This window comes from Nyctibius grandis, chromosome 4, assembly GCF_013368605.1.
Source record: "Nyctibius grandis isolate bNycGra1 chromosome 4, bNycGra1.pri, whole genome shotgun sequence".
NCBI lineage: Eukaryota > Metazoa > Chordata > Aves > Nyctibiiformes > Nyctibiidae > Nyctibius > Nyctibius grandis.
In genome coordinates, this window is record NC_090661.1 from 70035508 (window position 1) to 70057820 (window position 22313).

The 22313-nt window shown below is 42.2% G+C and overlaps 1 protein-coding gene across 1 annotated transcript; it reads right to left on the minus strand.

Moving 5' to 3' along the window:
• Positions 1-961: 961 nt before the first annotated feature.
• CDKN3 (cyclin dependent kinase inhibitor 3) lies at positions 962-7907 on the minus strand. The gene is made up of 8 exons (XM_068399565.1): positions 7861-7907; positions 7667-7749; positions 7125-7180; positions 5541-5585; positions 4306-4528; positions 3371-3402; positions 2358-2461; positions 962-1048 (listed from the first exon to the last, which is right to left on the minus strand). Exons 1-8 carry the CDS (start codon positions 7870-7872, stop codon positions 962-964), a joined length of 642 nt encoding a protein of 213 aa, XP_068255666.1. The 5' UTR covers positions 7873-7907.
• Positions 7908-22313: the final 14406 nt, after the last annotated feature.

The window sequence follows — 22313 nt, forward strand, 5'->3', positions numbered from 1 at the left end:
TCCTCCTACCATATTCATACAAACCCCACCTGCTTGGTTTGTCACAGATCTTCAGTATAAAACCTCCTTCTGGAGGAAGGAGGGGGTCATATTGCTAAATATCACTGAACACACTAAGTGGAACCATGGCATTTTCAAATGAGTTCTTACAAGTTCATAAGGGGCGAGTGCTCCAGCAGGAACATTTTCATGCTTCACTTCCCTTTGGTTTAAAGCTAGAGCTGAGGTTTTTTTGAAAGAGCTCCAGTGATGTAATTTTTACCTAGCTACATTATCCCAGCATGACTCTCATACAAAGGCAGTAGAGAAGGAGTTATCTTTCATCTCTTCCCCCTTTTCCTTCCTCTACACACTGGAGCAGAAGGCAGCCTATCAATCAGCACTGGAAGCCTGCACTTAGCTGTTCTCTATTCTATTTCCTCCCATATTCTGCCTTCCCACCCAATTGCTCATCCCAGTTTTCACGCTACATAGAACAGAGGTGAAGTCAAAATGAAATTCAGTCACTGCTTTGACAGCCCGGCCTCCCTTCTACTCCGTGAGTTCACTGAAGCAGCCTGTAGGATGTCAACGTGAAAACATCAGCATACCAGTTCAACGGCAGCAGATGCACATGCTGTCAGTACCAAGTGATGTTAAATGTGAGGCAGACATTATGTAAGCATCATTATTACGTTGAAAACAAGCTCGTTATGCATGCAGGCCACCAGCAGAACAGTAATGAACAAACACATTCCATGTATTTTTAAGGCAGTGAGCGTTAAAGACTGCCAAACAGAAGATACTGTATGTCCTGTAGGATTTCCTTCCCCTACCCCAACACCTTACACCCAGATGTGAAGCGAGCAGCTGTGTCACCCAGGCAGTAGCGATGAGAAGCTGTAAAGGTCAGGAGTGAAGCATCTCATCCAGGTGTCTGCCGCAGCCACGTAGACACAAAGACACACCACACCAGTATTAGTTATCGCGATACCGATCTTAATGCTGTAGCCTTTGTTGCCAGATGTGCAGCCAGGTTGTCTCGAAAGTCATGGAGATAATTGTATTGCTGAAAAAGCACAACCAGATTTGTAATGAGTACTTTGGAAAAGGCACTACCCATCTTAAAAAGCTGTTTGATACCCCAGGATGAAAACTGCACCCTCTAGTCTGTTTAGTTTTTCTTGCATTTACTCCAAATCCTCTGGAATTTTTCACCCTGACACAGATTACACTGATCCAGGCTTGGCTCCTGTGGTTGCTCATGAGGGGCACACGTGAGCTCAAGGTAACGCAAGACATGGTCCTCAGTAGGTGGGAGCTGCATGTCAGAATTCAAGGCTGCTTTATTTGGGTCACCAGGAGTATTAATCTCTCCATAATGAGTCCATGATGCAGAACACAGCCTTTATCTAGTATGATGATGTTTATAGTAAGTTTATAGTAAGAGTTTTTAGGTCAATACTCCACATGACGTATGAGTTAATACATGAGTGTTCAAAAGGAGATAAAAAATGTCGGTCAGCAGAGGCTAAAGGACAGATTACCCACCCCAAGTGGCCGTGAAGGCTTCCAGTTGTAACATTTGATGATATCCTTCCCTGTCTCTTCAACCAGGGATGGAACTTTCTCCCCACCTGCCCTCTGGGTTTGTGGAAAACTGATTTCCAACAAGTAGTTTAAACAAGACTTGCTTTCCAGAGAGACTTAGAGCTAGCACAGAGACAGTCTTTAGGCAACTCCTTCTCCTCAGAAACTACTGTCTTGTAAACTTCTTAAATGTCAGCTCCTCTTTCCTATACACAGAACCTTTAAAAGAATAACATTTAGGACTCGTATCAACAGATATGTACACAGAGTAGCTAAAAGTCCTACCAAAAGAAGAAAATCCCATGATGTTCAGCAACTTAGGCCTCCCTCCATGCAGGTTTTAAACACCAGTGCTAGGGATACTTCTTAAAAGAAGACTGCCAGTATATTGATGTGCTAGCTGCCGAAGACAAACATGGCTAGCTGGGTTAGGAAGGTGGAACAAAACCAAGGCAGAAAAATCAAGCAGGTGTTCAAGTTGTGAGGAGAATTTGAGCACCAGAAAAAGGGACAATAGCTTAGTGAGTGATGAGCAGGGATAAGGAGGAGAAAGCAACAAGTTCCTAATGGTGGTGAAGAGCAGGCAGGGAGAACAGCTGGTGAATTCAGGACAGGCAGAACAAGACAGAATCAGCCTGAAAGCAGAAAGGTAGAAGCAGCTCAGACCCAAGAGAGCAGCGGGGGCACCAGCTGCAGAGCATCTCAGGCAGAGGGATCCCTTTGTGGAGGACTGTGCAAGCTCTCCACTCTCGTTTCAACACGTGTATTACCTGCTGTAGGCTCATTACCTTGATGGTCTGTATCGCCCCAGATCCTCTCAAGTTTCTGAGGCTGTCTATCGCTTGCTGAGGTGCCAGTGTGTCCGAAAGCTGAAGCAGGAGACATGCAGCTACTGTAAGGGAAAGAGGCATGCATGCTACTGAGCACCTCCTGCTGTGCACAGCACCACTTTTGTTCAGTAATAGGTTTGTTCCGTGAAAACCAGTCTAGCAAAACTCAGCCTTGTCATAATCAGGCTCATCTGTTGGATCTTTTGCTGAATGCTATTTGTTGGCACTGGCCACATCTGCCTGCTGCTCCTGCCCAAGCCTGCAGGCTTTGGAAACAGGTGAAAACCCTCCCACTGTTCCCCCCTGCCTTTCCAGCAGCGTTTGGGAGGCAAATTCTAGGCTTTTCAAGAGTCCCAGTACACCCAGTTAATTCCCCTCTGTGTCTTCTGACCACGTTTGGCAATATCACCACCCCTTCCTTCTGGGGCACACACAGTAACTAATGCCCCTAAAAGCTTTAGGGGGAACATTGGGCTGAAGAAAGATGCAAAGGAATAGGTTCATCTCCTCCTTCTCTTAAAGAGATGTTCAGGGAAGAGGGGAAAATGCAAACCCATCAGTCAGAGGAGACTGAAAATTGCAGGGAAAACAGAGAAAGAGTCAGAAAGTAAGAGAGAACTTTCTATCAGCCTCACAGAAAGCCTGACCCTGCCTCACCCTCCATCCTCTCACCTACATGCTCAGAGCTATTCCATGATGTACTTATGTCACTCATCACAAACAGTTTCTATACAGGCAGCTACCATTTGTTATACAGGCAACTACCAACTGTTTCTAAACAGTTACTACCATTTGACAACACCTTTCCCAAGAAATGGGCCCAAAACTGTTAACTAGCCTGCTACCTGTAGTAGCAGTTTGCATTGTAACCACAGCTAAGCTTCAAGCAGAACTGGGCTCCCTTAGACAGTGCTGTCTCACGAGAATGGGTTTGTCAGATGGGCATTGAGAGGGGGAAGACAAGCGCTTACTGAGACACGAGCGTCCAAGGCCACCGTAACAGCTGAAAGAGAAGAAAACATTTGGTTGTAACAAGCTATAGTAGGCTGCAACACCCAGAGCCCCCTCAATATGTAAGTGTACAGACACAATTCTTGCCTTAATACAATCAAGACGAGCAGTGGTATAAGTTAGGCTATACCTACAAGGCTATCTCCCATTTACTCTTCAGACCTTCCATAAGTACTGTCTTTCTAGAGAAATGGCAATTTTAAAGTTCCCCTTCATTCACAGTAATAGTCCCAAAGGCACAGGAGGATAGAAAAGGGCATGATAGACAATTCAGTTTCCTTTAAATCCTACTCCAGATGAAGGCTTTGATGATAGCTGTGAGCTAATGATAGCAGCAGGGCTCTGCATCAGCAGGAGGCCCAAGGACTCAGTGGATGTCTCCACTGGGAGCGCTCAGCAGGATCATTCAGGGAACGTGGAACTTGGAAAGCTCTTTCCCTCTACCCTGAGGTCAGCTACAAGTGTCTAAAGAAATTACTTTAAACCAGTTTCATGCAATTTAAGAGTGAATTTTGCACAGTTTATCACCGAGCCCCTGTTAAACAGCCCAGGGGTGTGTTATCCTCTGACAACAGCTGCTTTAGCTTACAACTTGTATTATACACCTGATACCCAACCAGGCTAGCAGCAAGGAGTCATGTGGTGCCATTCAACACACACTTCAAAGCACTTGCAGGAGAAAGCAAGGGCAAGTGGGAGATTCAAATCTGACAAGGGACAAGTTAGCTCCAAAAGGTTGCATGAGGAGAAACAAGCAGCTTTGCACAGCTTGAACTAACCCTAAAGAACATAACTGCCATTTGACAGGATTCTGTTTCAGCTGGTCATACATCTAGAGAGAAGTTGGTATCTTTTACAGGAATGGGGGGGTGAAAGGGAGGCAACCAGAACCTACTGTATGATTGTTCTCCGGTTACTGTCCAGGCAGCACCTGAGCTCTTCCAGAATTCTGCAGCACTTGGCAATGTCAGGAACATTCCCATCAATAATAGGATGGTGGTGCACACAGATCCCATGCTGTTGGTAGGTGTCTATAAGGTTTGGTACTCGGTATTTTGAGAGCTCTCCTCTGGTACAAAGCACAAATATATCCTGGGTCCCATAGTTCTTTAGTTCTCCTGCCAACAGATTAAGACACTTGCAAATAAACAAAAGCCTAACAAGCTTAAGGATAAACAGATAAGCTACTTGGTACTGATTCTCTTGTTTAGTCTTTGAGGTTAAGACAACAGGAGTTAGCAATTTTGCTCTGAGCAGCATTTAATTCTACTGAGGCTCTCCCACATTTGCCTTCAGGTAAACCCTGATAGGAATTTTCTCAGTTCAGAGCAAGTCTCAAGACAGGCCTCACTAGAACACACGTCAGCACTCAGAACAGTCTGTTAACTGCTGCCAGGTTAAGCATGATTCTGTCCCCTCTCCAGCTGTGACTATGCCCAGACACTGTGGGTTTTTGCTATTAGTCTCTGCTCTAGTAGTGTTTAGATGAATACTTGGCACAAATCTTTACATGATTTCATCTCTTCTATCCCAATCTTACTTTTCTCTGGGGAAAGGAGATTACAAGTTTGGAATTCATCTTGGTCCTAGCTGTTTTCAAGATGCCTTCTCCTGCACAGGATTTAGCAGCGCTGATAGTTACTGTGAAAGGTACACAGGTGTGTGCATAGCTCCAGCCTGGAAATACCCTGACTACTTACTCAGTATTTGGTAGAGAAGCCACAGAGAAAGTGGTGCTGCACACTTGAAAGCAATATCTAGCACTCATAACTGTGACTGTGTCAAGATATTTGCTGCATCTTCAAGCACAGTGTTACCAAAACTCAGAAAGACATTGCTGTCAGACATACCCCCAGCAAGACTTTGTAAAGAACCACGCTGTGTTCTAACATCGTGGCATGTGCACGGAAAACTACAGCATCCATTGCAAAAGTATGAATAACACACCACCATTTTAGATACCCCGTGTCTGGACCCTTGTGCCCAGATTAGATAAACACCAGCAGTCTCCAGACTAAGACAAAATTAACCTCTAGCTTCTCAGTAACTCACACTTTCAGTTTATCTGCATGTTGTTCTTGCCCATTACATCAAAATGAGAGGCACTTGTACACTGGCCAGAAGACTCACCTATATCTCTCTGAAGATTTCTTCTAACATCCTTAAACCTGCAACCTAAAGCAAATTACAAATGACAATTACCACTCCAGGTAAGTGACATTTATGGAATGGCTGCTACAGCAGAAGAATAGAGCACAGACAACCTCCCCCCAAAACCAAAGCACACAACAAAGCCACACCCCAAATAAAACACAGTTTTTATTTTTGCAAATAGCTCTCTAGCCCAGAAGACAGTTTAAACACCATTATCTGCTTAATACTGTAATGTAATAGGATTAAAACAACCTGCCCAAGGTTTTAAGCTGCTATGCATTTTCCAGATGAAAAGTTTTTGATATTATAAATCAGGATACAGCTTAAAAAACCTCACAAAACAAAAAACCCAACAAATAAAAGGGCTGGACAGAGATCACTTAAGAGTTGTCTGGTTGACTGGTAGGAAAGCAAGTTCCTTGTTCTCTAATACTCAGCACAAATCACATTAAAGTCCTCCTTACTATTCAATCTTCAGTGTATCGCTGCTTCCATTTTTTCCTCCTGTCATGCTAACAAGGCATTTTTGCAACCCCTACAGAATACTGCACTGCAATATTCACAGCTACCGTTTGGTTTGAGAGATGTAATTGCTCAAAACATTTGCACTGTGTCCTCTGTCTCTCCTCCTTCACTTACAGCCCCACAGGCACACAATCTTTACACCTGGCAACAATCAGGATTGTGCATGTCTTGAAACATCTTTTGCAAGCATGAGAGCAGAATCCTGCAGACCAAGAGCTGCATCGGCAAGGCTATGGCCGGAGGTTAGCTTCTGAAGATTAAACAGCTATTACATGAACAGCTCCTGTAGCTAAAAATATAATGCAGCTATTTTTGGCATATATGTTAACTGGCATTCAAGTGTTACTGGGATTCTCACTAGCCCTGGCCATCACTCACTTCAAGATACCTTAAATTAAAATACTAGTCAACATTTGTTTTCTAGTTCTTTAGTGTGGTATTAGTCCCAAGCTTCTATTTCTCAGAGTTGGCTAATGGAAGTCGAGTAACTTCTTTAAATGAAGTAGGGAAAGTTCACATTGCCACCACCACCACCTCTTTCATGACTGCAGCAGGTTCACCATGGCTGCAGTTTTGGTAGTTAAAAATACAGTGAAAGGCTTATATGTTTCTTTTTATATTATGGCCATGGTAAGCAAATGGTAGTGCAACCCAAACACTAAGGGAAAACAGTACAGAACAGTCAGTGCAATAAGTGAGTGTAATTTGAGCCCAGTATATCTTATAAAGGAATTATTTATCAGAGCAGTCTTGTTTCACTCATGTTGTTGCTTGTTATAACTAGTGAGTCAGGCTAAAAAGCCAAATATTTTAACTGACAACAGAAGACAGGCACTGTTCTCCTACCACTCTGCCAGACCATCCGCATTAAGATATTCTCTCAATTAGTCTTGGTATTTCTGAAATAATTATTCCAGTGGTAGATTACAAACCAAGTCACCCTACCAAGTAAATGCAACACAGAATTTTGGGGTACGAGGTATTACCTCTCCTCAGCTTCAAACATGCCCGCAAATTTCAGTGAATGCTTCTTACCTGGAAGGGAACATAACCCCAGGAACTCGGAAGAGTAGACAGGAGACAAAGACAACCTACCGGGATATAAAAAAATATAATTAAAAAGGAAGAACAGAACATTTTGATTATTTCAACAGGGATAACTCACTATGAGACACTCCTTTTCTGTGGGACCACGAGAAGAGTTACCTACCTATAATTTAATTTTAAGAATAAACCAGAAGTATTCCAGGGTTATTTCTACAACCTCAGGCAAGGGAAGGACAGGTTTGGTAGCGTTCTGCACCACATACCCCTGCCCAAGAGGGGAGAAAGCTGACAAATCCCCACCTTGGCACCGGGTCACCCGGTTCAGCACGACCGACAGCGGCCTGGCCCCGCGTCCGCCCGCAGCTCACCAGCACCGACTTAAACCTTGTTCCGGGCCCCGTCAGGCCAACCCCGACCGCAACCCCCGCTCCGGCACGGCTTTGTGCGGAGGAAAAAACCTCCCGTTCCGCAGGGGCAAACGCCCGCGGAGTTTCTGAGGGAAAAGCCACCCGCCCCGGGCCGCGTCTCACCAGGAGACCGGGAGCGGCCTCGGGTCCTCCTCCGCGACGTCTTCGTCAGAGGAGTCGAAGTCACCGGCGTCCATGGCGCAGGGCTGCGGCGGGAGGAGAGAGAGGGACTCACCGGGGGCCCGCTGAGGCGACTCCGGGGACCGGGACCCCGACCCCCGGAACCCCGACCCCCGGACCCCGGCCCCGGCCCTCACCGGCTTCACCATGGTGCTGCTCCCTAACCGCCACCTCCCGTTTGAACTGTCCCCGCCCACCCGAGCCATCCTCATTGGCCCAGCCCTTCCCTCCCTTCGTCCAATGGGAAGTTGCCACCGCCGGATGCATGGAAAACATCCTGCGGCTTCAGGAACGAAGCGCTTTGATTGGTGGGTAATGAAGGAGAGGCGGGCTTTTGTCGGCGATCTTTGCGTTGATTGGCTGAGGAGGTGAGGCGGGAAGGGGCTGTGTCTCGAGCTCCGGGTGGGCATTCGGGGTGGGGCGCCGTGAGGGCGCCGTGGGGGCGCTGTGAGGGGCCCGGCGGCTGCGCGGACGGCTCCGCCTTCCCTTAACCGCTTCTCAAAGCAGGCTTCGTGTTTCTGACTGGAAAAGGAGTGGAACTGGGTTTTTACTGGCCTATAGTGAGTCGCTGCTAAATTATCCCAGCCCTTTTCATCTGAGGTGCCGTTCCCGAGGTACGTGTGGTGCTGGGAAGCACCCAGCAAACATGCAGCACTCCCCAGGCTCCTGCAGCTCTGGCCTTCTATTTCCATTCGTCTCTCATGGTCTTATATCTGCTGTGGTGTGCTTACTGCAGATGGGGTGGGAGGGAAAAGTTGAAGGGAAGGGATGGGCCCTTCTTAAAAAGTGGTGTTGTGGGATCAACAATCTACATGCACACAAGCTGTGACTAAGACATGGAGGCAGATGTGAGCCTTCACTCACAGCACACCCGAGAGCAGGGAAGTGTTTGAATTTAGTGGGTTGGGGTGCAGTTTCCTGGCCCTTTTTCCAGAATCACAGACTGGTTGGGGTTGGAAGGCACCTCTGGAGACCATCCAGTCCAACCCCCTGTTCCAGTGCTTTGGCACCCTCAAAGTGAAGAAGTTTTTCCTCATATTGAGATGGAACTTCCCATGTTTCAGTTTGTGCCCATTGCCCCTTGTGCTGTCACTGGGCACCACTGACAAGAGCCTGGCTCCATCACCTTGACACCCACCCCTGAGGTATTTGTAAGTGTTGATAAGATTCCCCTCAGTCTTCTCTTCTCCAGTCTAAACAGCCCCTGCTCCCTCAGCCTCTCCTCATAAGGGAGATGCTCAAGTCCTCTAATCATCTTTGTAGCCCTCCCTGCCTTTTTGACATTAGCATGGTTTTTGTGTGCGACTGTGGTTTTTGTGGGTGCAGGGGAGTTTCCAGGGGGCTCCCAGGTGCCCTGCAGAGATTTTGGGTGGTCAGTTCTGGGTGCAGATAAAATAAACCTTTCTAAAAGCAGAAAATGAGCAATGCTTGCTCTTTTAAACCATGAACTTAATGTCAAACATTCTGGCAGCAGTAGGACGTCTAGCTCTTGGGACTGTCCAGACCTCACAGATACGCTCTTGGCATTGCTGCTTCAGTAGCTGACTCACAACTCCATGAGGAACGAAAGCTGGAGGTGGCTGTAGTATATGCTCTTGGGAGATCTCATGGAAAATTCAGCCTTAAAGCAATTAGATGTGTCCACATCCTGCCCTTGTCATGGCCCTCTTTTCTGATGTTCCGTGCAAATAGGTTTTAGGGATATTGCACGAGTTTTTATCTTAGCCTAACATGAAAGATGGCTCCAGGGGACAAAAAGAAAAAAAAGATTCTGGCTGCCTGATTTTTAAGAGCTAGGCTGTTGCCCATGGTTAGGGCATTTTAGTAGACCTCTTTTTGCAGCGTTTCTGGTTTATCATGCCAGTAACTCTGGCCATTAGTTAATAGGATGAAATGCAGAAATTGTTAGTGTAGAATTTTGGTTTTAAAAATTGTGTTAAGTATTTCACAGTCTGTGCATAGACATGTGTAGGACTGTGTTGTGAAGGAACCGGGCACGAATGGTGATTTTTGGCATCGATCTAGAGGTTAATGTATGGTAATGGAGACTTTCAAAGACGTTTGAAGTCGAAAGAATGTCTGTGTACAGATTCCTTAAGTGATTTGAGTCAAGCTTCGCCAGGGGAGGTTCAGGTTGGACATTAGGAAGAATTTCTTTTCAGAAAGGGTCATTAGACATTGGAAGGGGCTGCCCAGGGAGGTGGTGGAGTCACCATCTCTGGAGGGGTTTAAGAAAAGACTGGCCATGGCACTTAGTGCCATGGTCTAGTTGCCATGGTGGTGTCAGGGCAATGGTTGGACTCGATGATCCCAGAGGTCTCTTCCAACCTCATTGATTCTGTGATTCTGTGGTGGGATTCCCAGTAGAGCCAGTGCAAGATCTCCAGGTATGGAGATTTTAGAATTTAGTTCTCCATTAGTAACATTAGTTGCACAGCTGGAGGTTTTGATGAAACCTGCCTGAGAAGGATTGTAGAAGCAAATTGCTTGGTATTGCAGGATTTAGGGTAGGTTCAGGGAATGAAGACACAGATGATGAGGGGATCAAGGAGAAGACCAGTTTATTAAAACCCAGAATATGATAGCAGATGTACAAAAATTACATTGCCAAGAGTAATGGAGAATGAAAACACTGCAGATGTTGCTGACTAAGATGAGAAATGGGAAGAAATACATCCTAAGAACTGAGGCAACATGAGGACAGCCAACCACCTGCAAACATCATTTTATTAACTTCTACAGCCACTGCATGAAGGAATAGGTATGTTGTTTATTTCTGTTCACCGTCGTTTTAGCTCTGGCCCCCTTAGTGACTGTGTGCAACAGCCGTACTGTTTGATATAGATGTGAATTTGCTGTATTTTTTTCCCCGTGATTGATTTTGCCTATTCATGTGAAAGGTATTGCAGAATTTAAGTCTGAGGATTATATCTTTATGGAAGCACAGTGACATGAGAGTGATAAATACAAAAAAATAGCAACGATGATAACACTCCTGGTTGTTCTTTGAAAAGATGAAAGGAATTCTCTGGAGTCTGGGTGCCTTCACGTGGTAGAAATCAGTATGGTGTTGCATGGAATCTACAGTGGTAACAACGGCTGGAAATGACGAGGAGTCTGCAAAATGTGAGGATAGAGCTTGGGCTCTGTTGTGGCAGAAATGAATAGATATAGTATGTAAGTATGAATCTGAAGTAAATGTAGGGAAAAGGTTGGGGAAAAAGCCCCAAACACTGAGGAGGCCTGTGAGATTTCTTATTGCCCAGGGCATCTTGCAGCATTAATTGACAAATATTATGTTTATTAGCTGACTACCTATTAGGGTTGTCTGTTTATTTCTTAAATTGAGCTGTTGCCCAGCACATCAAATTGGAATGTGCTAAAGCATCTAGATCAGGTGGTTTGCGATGTGTTTTATAGGAAAGACTAACAGGAGCTGGTCTGCAAGGAAGTGTCCTTTTGGCACGTAAAAAGGAAAGCGTCAACATCACGTCTGAACCTTCTGGAATTTTTTGTCAGTTTATAGGTTGGAGGCCTGTGCAAAGTGAAGAAAAATAGTCACGGGCATGGACTGGAATACATAGTTTGGAAAATTCATTTAATTGGTGAGAGAGGGTGATGAAGATGGTATGATTTAACCAGAATTTTAATTGGGCTTTCAGATAAATGGTTGTGCCAGGAACTGTTGTCTACAAACACCTAATGGGAGGGTGTAGAGGCAGACTCTTCTTAGTGGTGCGTAGCAGAAAGAGAAGAGATAATGGACAAAAGTTGGAACATGGGAAGTCAGCACTCCATATAAGAATAAAATTGCTTACTGTGGGTGTGCTCAAGCGTTGGAGCAGGGGAGCGGACAGGCTGTGGGATCTCCATCCTCGGGGATACTCCAGACTTGGCTGCGCAAGGCCCCGAGCAGCCAGTCCTCCCTGGGCCTGCCTTGGGCAGGAGGTTGCACCACAGACCTCTGGGGTCTCTTCCAACCTACATAACCTGTGATTCTGTAAAACCTGGGTGTAATTGTAGTTGGGAAATGCTTAATGGGCATTTTTACTCTAAATCATTACCTTGATTGCTTTGCTTTAATTTTATCCTTTTCCTTCTTGTCAGGGTCTTCCTGCCCTGTGCTCGGCTCTGTGTGGGTAAACCCTCTTCCTGGTGCAGATACCTTCTGGGCCCACTTAGCTTTGTTCACTTTCAAGTAGGGACATTATCTTCTCTGGGTTAAACAAATGCTTGATATACAGTGAGGAGTGTTATGGTACTCTAAATAAAGAATAATTTTTCTTTGCAAGCACAGGGAATACCAGAAAGTGGTAATTGTTGGGAAAGGCTGATATCTTAGTGGTTCCATTTGCCCTCATTCATTTATCAGTCTTGTGCTAGGTATTGTATATCTTTGCATCGTATCCAGAGGTAAGATTCATACCAATTGTTTCTGAAAACAGGTTAAAGTCTTTCTTTAGTCCACATGAATTGCATTATCCTCAGGTTTCATATCCTAATGCAGGTAATTATTGCCTTATTTGTTCATAATATTCTTCAAATTTTGAGGGAAAAAACCCCTGACAACAACAATCAATAAGAATTTGAGTGGTGAGTTTGTGCGTACACGGTAGCTGCTTGGGGTTATGTTTTTTTGGTTGGCTTTTTGCTTTGAGAGAGATAATAACGCCTGTGTGGCATGACATGAGACACTTATGCCTCTAATGCAGTAATAAATACCCTCCCAGAGATATTAAAAATAATTTGCAGTGAGGTGGGTCAAACAGCAAGATTTTCGACGGAGCCCTATATGCCACGATTTAAATAGTGTATGTAGAATGGGTTTGTGGTCTGGCAGCAAAATCTGTATACAAGATTTGTCATGTAGGAAAAAGGTATATGACAATATATGGGGTTCTCATGGACCCAATCGTGCCTCCTGTGAAAGCAATCCTATTCAAACCTATCTGGGTTTCAGGTCATTTTTATTTCTCATTTCTCAGCAAACAGTCAAGCTCTTAAGAGCCAGCTGGCTTTCAGATGTTACTCTGGTTATACCTGGCTCTCATGTCTGTGTGCACCAAACCAAAGACAAAGTGGAGGTCTTTATACCCTGAGTTCATTGCTTGTCATACCAGTAAAGTGTTAAGATTCCAATTGCCAGACGAATACAGTTAAGCCTAATCTGGTTTTGCTGTCCTTGGGTCAGGGGAACAGCCCTCAGCCCTGGGGACAGTGGAGTGGTTCATATATGTAGTATCTTCTATCTGCTATTCTGCACTCAGGTTTCCTGGAGAAAATAAGTAATTGATTTACTTCAGGTAAAAGCCTGGGAGTGAACTGGTGTGTATCCAGTGGAGATAGCCAGGGACTGGTGTGAAACAAGGAGTGAACAAACTTGATGGTACATAGTCTTAGCAGGTATCTTGTTCAAAGATAAACCTTTAACAAACAAGCTATGTTCTTTTTACTGCAAGGAGTCGAAATGAGATCTGGAATGTCCAAACCACCAAAATAATTTTAAGATCATTGGTAACTGATTGTTCCAAACAACCATCTGTAATGCTGAAGACTTGTTAGTCACCTCTCATTTCATATCAGTTTCTGGAAGTTGTGTTTTAGTAGGATTAATTAATAGACGTAGTGTTCCAAGGGATGCACTGTAATGTCTTTGGGAGCACTCCACTGGTGATATCACCAGAAGATCCCACGGGGCATCATTTCAATTTTTCAGATTGTTGTTTTGAGAGGGAATAAATAATAGATGGAACAGAGTTTCAAAATTTTCAAGCATCTTCTCTTTCCCCCCCCTTGACTTTAAATTGTATGTTTGTAGGAAACTGAACACCACTACATTATCAGTTTTACATTGCACCTCACAATGAGGACATGAATGGAAAATTCTTGTTACGTGAGATAAAATTGTGTAATGTTTGGAGAAATAGTTCTAACCTGAGACACAGAAGAAAATTTTAGAATTGCAACCACAATTTTGGGAGATTCTGTATGTTTTCCATGTCATTAGTTCTTCAGCTACGGTAGAGTATGTTTTGTTAGGGTTTTATTCAAAACTGTGCCAATAAAACACTGACAGAAATGTTGGTCAATGGTGATTGTCTGCTCCAAGCCAAAGTGTTTGCTGAAGGCAGATTCTTTGCAAGATATATTATTTCAGAATAACAAGCAACTACCCTCCTACTCCAAATTTTTTGAGGGAACTTTATTTTTTTCACATGCATGTGGTTTTTCATTGCTTTCCATCACAACCCAAATGCATTTGTGGCAGACAGCTGGCTGGAAACATAAAGTTCATGGATTGGCTTTCTTTTCTGTCAATAAAGCTTCAAATCTGTAATTTCTCTATAGCTCTGAACAAAACCACTCTGCCTGCTGAGAACAGCCATGGGCTTGAGGAGTGACTTACTTGTGAATATGGTGTTATATGCTGCTGCTGCTGCCATAGAGCTGGATTTATGGATTGTTATGCCAGGACAGTACCATGCAGTTAAGAGTTGAAAGAAAGACAGAGCGGCTTAAGCTCTGTCTAGCCCTATAAATCCTACTTGTCTATTGAATTAAAACCAGAACTGAGATTTGGCCCTAAAGCTGGTGATGAAAAACAGTGTTGTAGAGTAACTGCTGACGACACAGGTAAATAAAATAGTGTTCCATGCAGTTTTATCATGGTTACTGACAATTGTTAGTGGAGATGAACTTGTGCATTTCCAGGCAGGGTGCAGCCCTGCTTTTGTTGAGACTAATGACATAAGTGTCGCTGGGATCAGGATATTTTGACTTGCAGTCTTCAAAATATCCCTGTTTATTCTGAATTGTAATGTGAAGCCTTTTATAGCTCCAAAGAAGGCCTAGTGCTGTTTGAAGTTGAGAATTGTGCCATCTTGCGCAGCTGATGTGAGATGGTGCATGTTTCTTACCTGCCCTTTTATCACAGTTCTTTCATTTTTTATATATATATTTATTTATTATTTTTTCTGGTTGTGTTAAATACACAAAAGTTATACCTAATGTGGTAAAGAAAGTCTCTGTAATGGTACTTCTTGTTTTGTTTCGTTTCCATGACTTTTTCTTTCTACAGTTCATAACCTTGAAGAATCCTATTTTAATGGAAATGATTATTTAAAAGATTTTTCCCTACTGTATGATTTCTTTCATATTTCAGACTGGAATTGCCTGTTAAATAGAATAAAAACTAAAAATATTTTTTAACTTAGTGTTTAGCACAGTGTGGTATGATTATAACTTGACTATATGTGCCCGACCAGAATACAAGTAATAATCACAGTTAATGGCAACAATACAGCAGACGAGTCTGCAACAGTTGTGTCTTACTGCTTCAAAGCAGGTCATTTGTGGATATCTGTATTGCACTGTGTACGCAGCAGCATACTTACCTGTGTGGTTACTTGATTTACACTGGATAAAGTCGTATTTGCAACAAATACAATGTTGCCTGTGGAGCTGAGCATCAAAAGTTGGTCATTGGCTTGGCATACGGTATGAGCAATTTTTATTCCAAGTTATATGTGGCCATGTAGATCTCGTTCTTTTCATCATGGGACCTACTTGTTCTTTATTATCATTCAAATATCCCTTAATGTCTAACAATATAGGAATGGAGAGGAATAATAGTGAAAGTGAAGTTGGCAAAATTTTAGGAAGCATTTCTTCTCAGCAAGGGTCATTAGACATTGGAAGGGGCTGCCCAGGGAGGTGGTGGAGTCACCATCTCTGGAGGGGTTTAAGACAAGACTGGACATGGCACTTAGTGCCATGGTCTAGTTGCCGTGGTGGTGTCAGGGCAATGGTTGGACTCGATGATCCCAGAGGTCTCTTCCAACCTGATTGATTCTGTGATTCTGTGATTCTGTAATAATTTCTACGAAACTTTTGGAGGGTGGAGATCCTGTTTGCAAGCAAAATGGTTTAAATTCTTATAAATTTTTTTTTTCTGTATTTGTGGTTTTTGGTGAATGTGAAGTTTCACAGCAACGATCAAACCAGGACACAGCAGTGACAGTAGGAAAGAAGGAAAGTGTGAAAGAGCGAAAAGAGCTTTGAAGGCCAAGTCTTCAACTAATAAAGTTGCCACGTTTGGTGGCTGTTCAGGTTCAGACTAACTGGAGATCATATTCTCCTTAGGAAATGTTATTATTTCTGTTTTCTTTTATCAGCTTTGTAGAGAATTCTTTCCTATTTAACATTGATCCAGATAATATAAAATTGAACTTTTAAAATGTATGCTTCCTTTTTGGTAAAAAAGATGAAATGGAAAATATTGTGTATAGATGAATTTATTCTTTTTCATTGGACTTACCAAGTTGCTCACAAGAAGTCTACAGTGAGGCTAGGGCTTTTGTATGTTTCTGGCTTGCTCTTCCAGACATTGTCTTTTCAATGATGTTAAATATTTGGTCCATGACAGCACAGGTTTTTGCAGTAGAGATGATATGAAGTCCCAGACAGACAGCTGAATTATTACTTCAGTCATTGTGAAAACAGCAGGAGGTGAAGTTTTGAGTGAGTGCCTGTGAAATAATTTCATGAACCGTAATGAAGGTAAAGGAACCAAACCAAATATTTAATAAATGGACATATGTTTAAATTATGTTTAAAGCTTGATAGTCCAGGAAAGTTTTTGAAGGTTCTGGCATAGTGAATCTTCTTTTTTTTTTATGCTAGTCAATGGAAATATCAGAGCACAGGACTGAATAAATTTACATGTTTTCTTTCTCAATTTTTCCTGTTTTTCAGAGAGTTGTAGTGAAAATTAGCCACAGTGTCGCCAACTGGGGTGACTTATGAAAAACTTAACTATTCATAGTCCAGATTTTTCAGCCCAAGGAAGGATTCTAAGCTATCGAAGTGCAACTTGGAATGGAAAAGTGCGATACTAACAATAGTTACTTCCTGCAAAGTGTAAAATCTGATTTCAAGGGACTCGCTCTGGGAGGGCAGAGGAATGAAGGGGGGATGTTGTGCCAGGGTTTAGTATCTGTATGTTCAAGTGACTAAAACATGTTGCTGTCTCTTGCTGTTTGTGTCTGTGGATATGTGTGGTGACCGTAAGAAAAGGGGGTTAAAGCACTGGATGCAAAGTCAGAGGATTTTTTCTTTTCTTAGTTCTGTAGTCATTTATCTTAGCCTGTTCCCTCAAACTGTATGTTGCAGAGAAGGGTTTGCCCCGAGAATGTTAGTGGATAGAAGTTACTGGAGGGAGTCCAAAAATAAAAATGCAGTTTTCGGAAAAGTAACATAGAAAGGAATTTTATTTTGAAGATTTTGAAATGCATCTGTTTTTTCCATTCACTCATCTTAAGTAGTTAGCGAAAAAAATAGTCAGAAGTGTTCCCCAAATGGTTTGGGAAATTTCTTCAGTTAATTAAAACCTGGAGCTTGATCAAAAAGCAGCTAGGTTGCCCAGCTGGCCTAGTAAGATGTATCAGAAGTAGGAAGTCCTTTTTGGCTCCTAAATCTTACTTTTATGTTTGGGAATCTAGGAGCAATAGGGTTATCAAATTATCTCCTTAAATCTCCTGTGTAACACAAGATAATGAATGTCACTGAGCCATCTCCATAGTATTGTTGAAGACTGTGAATAGACAAAAGGATAGCAGTGATCAGGAGCTGAAGTTGGGTGGTGATGGCAGAGAGATCAAAGCGCTATACATGCCAGAAGCTTGTGCAATGGAAGGAAAATGACTGGATGAATTATACCTACACACTGCCAGCAGGTATGTCATTTATTTTGCTGGGTGTCTACTCATTTCACTTCAGAGAGAATCATCCTGGCTCAAACTGTGGTGATTATAATATCCGTAAGCAAAATGCATCACCCGAGCACTTCATCCAGCCTGTCTGAAGTTCCATCTCCAGCTGTGTCCAATGCTTTATGAAAGCATTGATATTAGCTCAATAGTAAACTTCTGGGGAGACTGGTTTTGCAATCTTCTCGTTACTTTAATTTTTAAACCCAAATCCTACACACAGTAATTCACGATTCACTTGGAAGGTGTTTAGTCCTTCCCCTCAGCATGAAGTTCAGTTTCAGTGCAACTCATGTTTTTTAAGTAGGTTTAGGTTTGATCAGCAGTTAGGTAGAAAAGACTGAAGGAAAACTCAGCAAAATTTAGCTGGTGTCAAGTGTCAAGATGACCAGGTCTCATGGTGCAGGCCTCATGGAGTCTGTGATAGTAAGGAAACATTTGAAGAACCAAAACAATAAAGTAAAAAAGACAAATTACTTAAGCAGTAGAGTAGAGAATGCTATTGGAAGTTCATAGACATCCATCAAAGATGCTGTCATATTTAGATTAAGGGAATAAAAAAACTCAAGTTAAATATAAGGTGGTAGTAACACAGCTGAAGAGATTTTGAGGAGCAATCTCCCTGGAGATACAAAACTGCTCATATGCTTTTTCCAGTCATATAGGAAGCAGAACTTGCCAGGGAATTTTTATGGCCTATTGACAGTGGTGTAAGAGGAATCCTTAATGACGATAAAGTTGAAGACTAAGTGAATTATTTGAATCAATGTTCTTTGCAGAGTAGCTTAGGGATCTTCCAAGACTAGAGTGTTTCTTTATTCAAGATGTCTCTGAGGAACTGCCTCAAATTACAATGTCAGTAGAAGAGTTTAGAAAAAAACCCAACATGATGAAAATGAAGAATAAATGACTAGAAGCAGAAGGTGTTCGCTCAAGAATTTCAAAGACATCTGATAATGAGTTCACCAAACTACTCTGGTATGCTGCTGCTTTCTGTCTTGAAATGGAGATCACTGGGATGGCAGGTGGCAGACACCGAGCCTACTTTTGGTAGAGTACTAACAAGGATCCAAGAGACTTATGTGGGCCTGACTGCCATATTAAGGTGGTTGAAACTATAATAAAAATAGAAATAATAGGCACTTGGGTAAGTAAGCTAGAATGGCAAAGAATAAACACTGCTTTTACAGAGGGAAATCAAGCCTCAAAGATCTGTTAAGAATTTTTGGAAGGAATTAAGAAATTGCACTCTTTTGGTGCAATTCTGTTGGTTACAAGAATGATTTTGACCTAGTCCCATCGCTGGCTTAGTGTGTCTTCTCATTCCACCATATGATTTTGGATTTATGGGCTTATTGTTTGTAAGCACGTTCGGAACACTTAAGGTAAAGATGCTTTGCAATGTATGATGATACTTACTTAAGGATATTATCCTGTTGAGCAATACATATCTTTTCATATGAGTCTGGAAGGCTCTGAATACCAGCTTGAGGAAAAACAAGGCCTACGTGCAACAAAGGGCAAACGTACCATGCCTACATCAACTTCCCTGCACTCGAGGGAGTTGGGTACCAATTTTAGAGTGAGGAGAGGGTGGGTAAATAATCTTCCTCCCGTTCTTGGCAGTATTTGCCGTGGGGTTATTGCTGTGCAGTCACTGAGTGCACTCAGCAGTATGCTTGTGAGGGAGGGAACAACTCCCAGGGTGTGAAGCCACTGAGGTTTGCAAAGCATCTCTGGGCCAAGAGCTTCCCATCCCAGTTATGTGAAGGCTTCATACAGGTAAGGGTGATCCTCCCTAGTTTTACTGTCTCCTAAGCAGTAGAGGGCGATCTTGACTTAAAAATTTGGACTTTACACCTATCAGTGCCTGCCTTTTACAAATTGCTGCCGAAAGAATGAAGGTTTTTATCTCTAGAAACACATAGGATCAGATGTCTGTATTATTCTCTGTAAATGTTATCTTTGTTAAAGATACTCGCAGTAACTATCAGGTTTTACGCCACACAGCAACGTTTCTCTATATTAAGTGAGAATTACTAAAGTAAAACCATTATAATACTAATTGAGCAAATAATAGAACCCACTGTGCAAGAAGACTATAAAAGTCTGCTGTAAATGAGCAATACCCAAGAAGTATTCTGAAATTAAAATTTTTCTAGACTTAGGATAAAAAATATTGAAACATTTTTGTTCATGAAGTGTAGATAAAACTGATAATTATTATTTGGCTTAGTACATTACATGAAAAACAGGGAAACAACATTCTAAATGTATTCTGTAAACATTTCTGTACGAAGGTGTCTGCCCTTTATCTGTATACATGGAGATGGCTGACTGCAAATTGAGGCGCTAAACCAGCCTCCAGTATCCAGGTGGGTAGTTCTGTTTACACAGACTATTCTTATGAGTATGGACAGTCTGCATGAGTAAAAGCTGAAAGATTAATGCTTAAGTCACTCAGACACCAAAAAATATGAAGCAAGTGACTGGGTAGAGAGTTGTTCTGAATATTTTTTTGGTGCTAGAGTTTTTAAACTGTTTTTTTTTTTTAACACATTTATTTTTATTTTGTATAACATTTTGTATTCCTAACATGTCACCTGGAGACCAGTGTGCTAAAGTGTTTGGCCACTATGAAGGAGAATGACTGAACTATTGTAGATGCCCTGTCTTGATAAACTTCTTTGTCAATTAATGTTACAAATGCCCTTAGTCTTCCAACTGGGTTTTCCTCTCACAGCCCTGTGATAGTTCCCTGTGGCTCCAGGATGGAACAATCCTGGGCAGTAAAGAGATTGAGATAATGACAGTCCATGGTGACAGCAGGGCTGGCAGAGCCAGCCTGGGGGAAGAAAGACACATACTTGCCAATAGAAATACCTCCATCCTTTGGGAATTGTGGCTTGGGAATCAAAGCTGACCTCATAGACAAGAATGATGGAGAACAAGCTTTTGATTTATGACTAGATGAAGCTCACAGTCTGCCCTTCTGATCCTTCTTTACAACACACCTTTTGTATTTTATATGAGCTCTTTCACTTTATTCTCAGAATGTTATCTCTTGGGGTATCATTTTTAAGTCTTTCAGTGTCGTAGTAGTTCACTCATCTCCTTCATAGCAGCTTTTTTAAAATGAAGCTAAAATCCCTTTTTAGTATCACAAATAAACTGTCATTTATATTTGACATGACGGATCAGCTACTTTGCTTTTTGTTTGTTTTTTTTTCTGGGTTCCACTGGAAGCTAAAACCCTATTTGCTTTCTAGACTGCACGCTCATCTAGGGAATCCCATTTGCATTCACTGGTGCCTTGGTTGCCTCAAGTACTTATTTGCACTTGAATATGAAAAAATTGCATTTTTAATACTGAAATTTATGGGCCAAATCCTTAGTACGATGTTGACCTCTACTGAGTTCAATGAAGCTATGCTGCTTTTCACCACCAATCCCTAATTAAGGCATCCGTTATAATGATTGGAACAATATGTCCCTCTGCTAGGACGTCTGCTATCTGCTACCTGATCACTTTGTCTTATAGGTCTTAAGCAAAACTGTGAACTCTCTGAAAGTGTTAAAAATCTGAATCTGGGTCTAAATCTTTTTAGCTTGTTCTTGTCCAAGTTATCTGTTGTTCATATTTTCCTAATCTTTGCTGTGTCCTCTGTGACAAGCCATAGAAAGGGCATAAAAAGCATTTACAGTGGTGTCATTTATAAATGGGAAGGACTATGACAGCATAAGATCAAGCACAGCTTTCTGAAAAGGAATGTTTCTGTGCATCAGCTCCGTCGTATCTGTGTTCAGGGTGTTTGTATTTCCATATATCTGTCAGTCTGTCTGTCATCTGCCTGCCTGTCTTCCTGACTTATATGACTGTTGATAAATATGCTCCATTGGTGATTAAAAGGAAGTGACCTCATAAGTTTGTCTTTTCAACCACAAAGGTTTGGTTGTAACGTGACATTCCATCCTATTACTCTGGTTTACACCAAATTCAACAACTTGTGGCCTGCAGATACTCAGTATAAAGAGCAGAAAGAGACTGACCTTGACAACCTCATTTCTCATTCCTTTCTTGTTATAGGTAATATAGCTGAAAATGTGGTTTTAATTATAGTACTAATGAAAACTGAAAATCCAGACAGACACTTGACAAACTCTGGTACGCTTTATATTACATTTGTGCTAACTACAAAGTATCCAGCTGGGTGTAACATTATATCTCTTTTCCTTGAGCATCCGCCTGACTTAAGCTGTATAATTAATGTGTACTTTGGCTGGAGGTCAGCTTACAGTTGGTTTTTTAGAATTTTTACATTTTTTAAGATGTTGTAATGAAATGAATATGTTTATTACCTCTGTGCCTGCATTCCCCAGGGGGAGTTAATACCTGTGGAGGAGCACTGGTTGGGAGAACTTGAATCAAAATGCTTCTGCCAGCTGAGTCTGAAATCTGTTTTCAAAAGTAGGTGTAAGAAATAGAATCAAAGAACGTAATGTCCACAGATGTGTTTAACTTTGATTCACCTCCTTTGTACGGTTTGTTGATTTTAAGTTATGACACTGATACACAATTGCCCAAAGTAGAATTTGTGAAGGGATTTCTTTTATTTCTTTTCTTTTTGCTTTGGAAAGCACTTTGTTTTCAGAACTCACCAACGAGAAACTGATGTTCTCAACTAAAGCCAAAAGCACTAAAAGCAGGTTCCCTGCCAAGCCCCACCAGTGCACCTTCATCCTGACCTGTCTTAACTCTGCTATTCCAGTCGGGCATCTGACTGCACTAGCATGTGTATGTAATCGTGTTAAATTAAATACTG

Bases quoted from the DNA above. Each gene is read 5' to 3' on its own strand.
- CDKN3 (XM_068399565.1), bottom strand. The intron at 7,181-7,666 runs GTGAGACGCGGC...ATATCCCGGTAG, and splicing joins AGGCCGCTCCCGGTCTCCTG to GTTGTCTTTGTCTCCTGTCT. The intron at 3,403-4,305 runs GTAGGTTCTGGT...CTTCTCTTTCAG, and splicing joins AACCGGAGAACAATCATACA to CTGTTACGGTGGCCTTGGAC.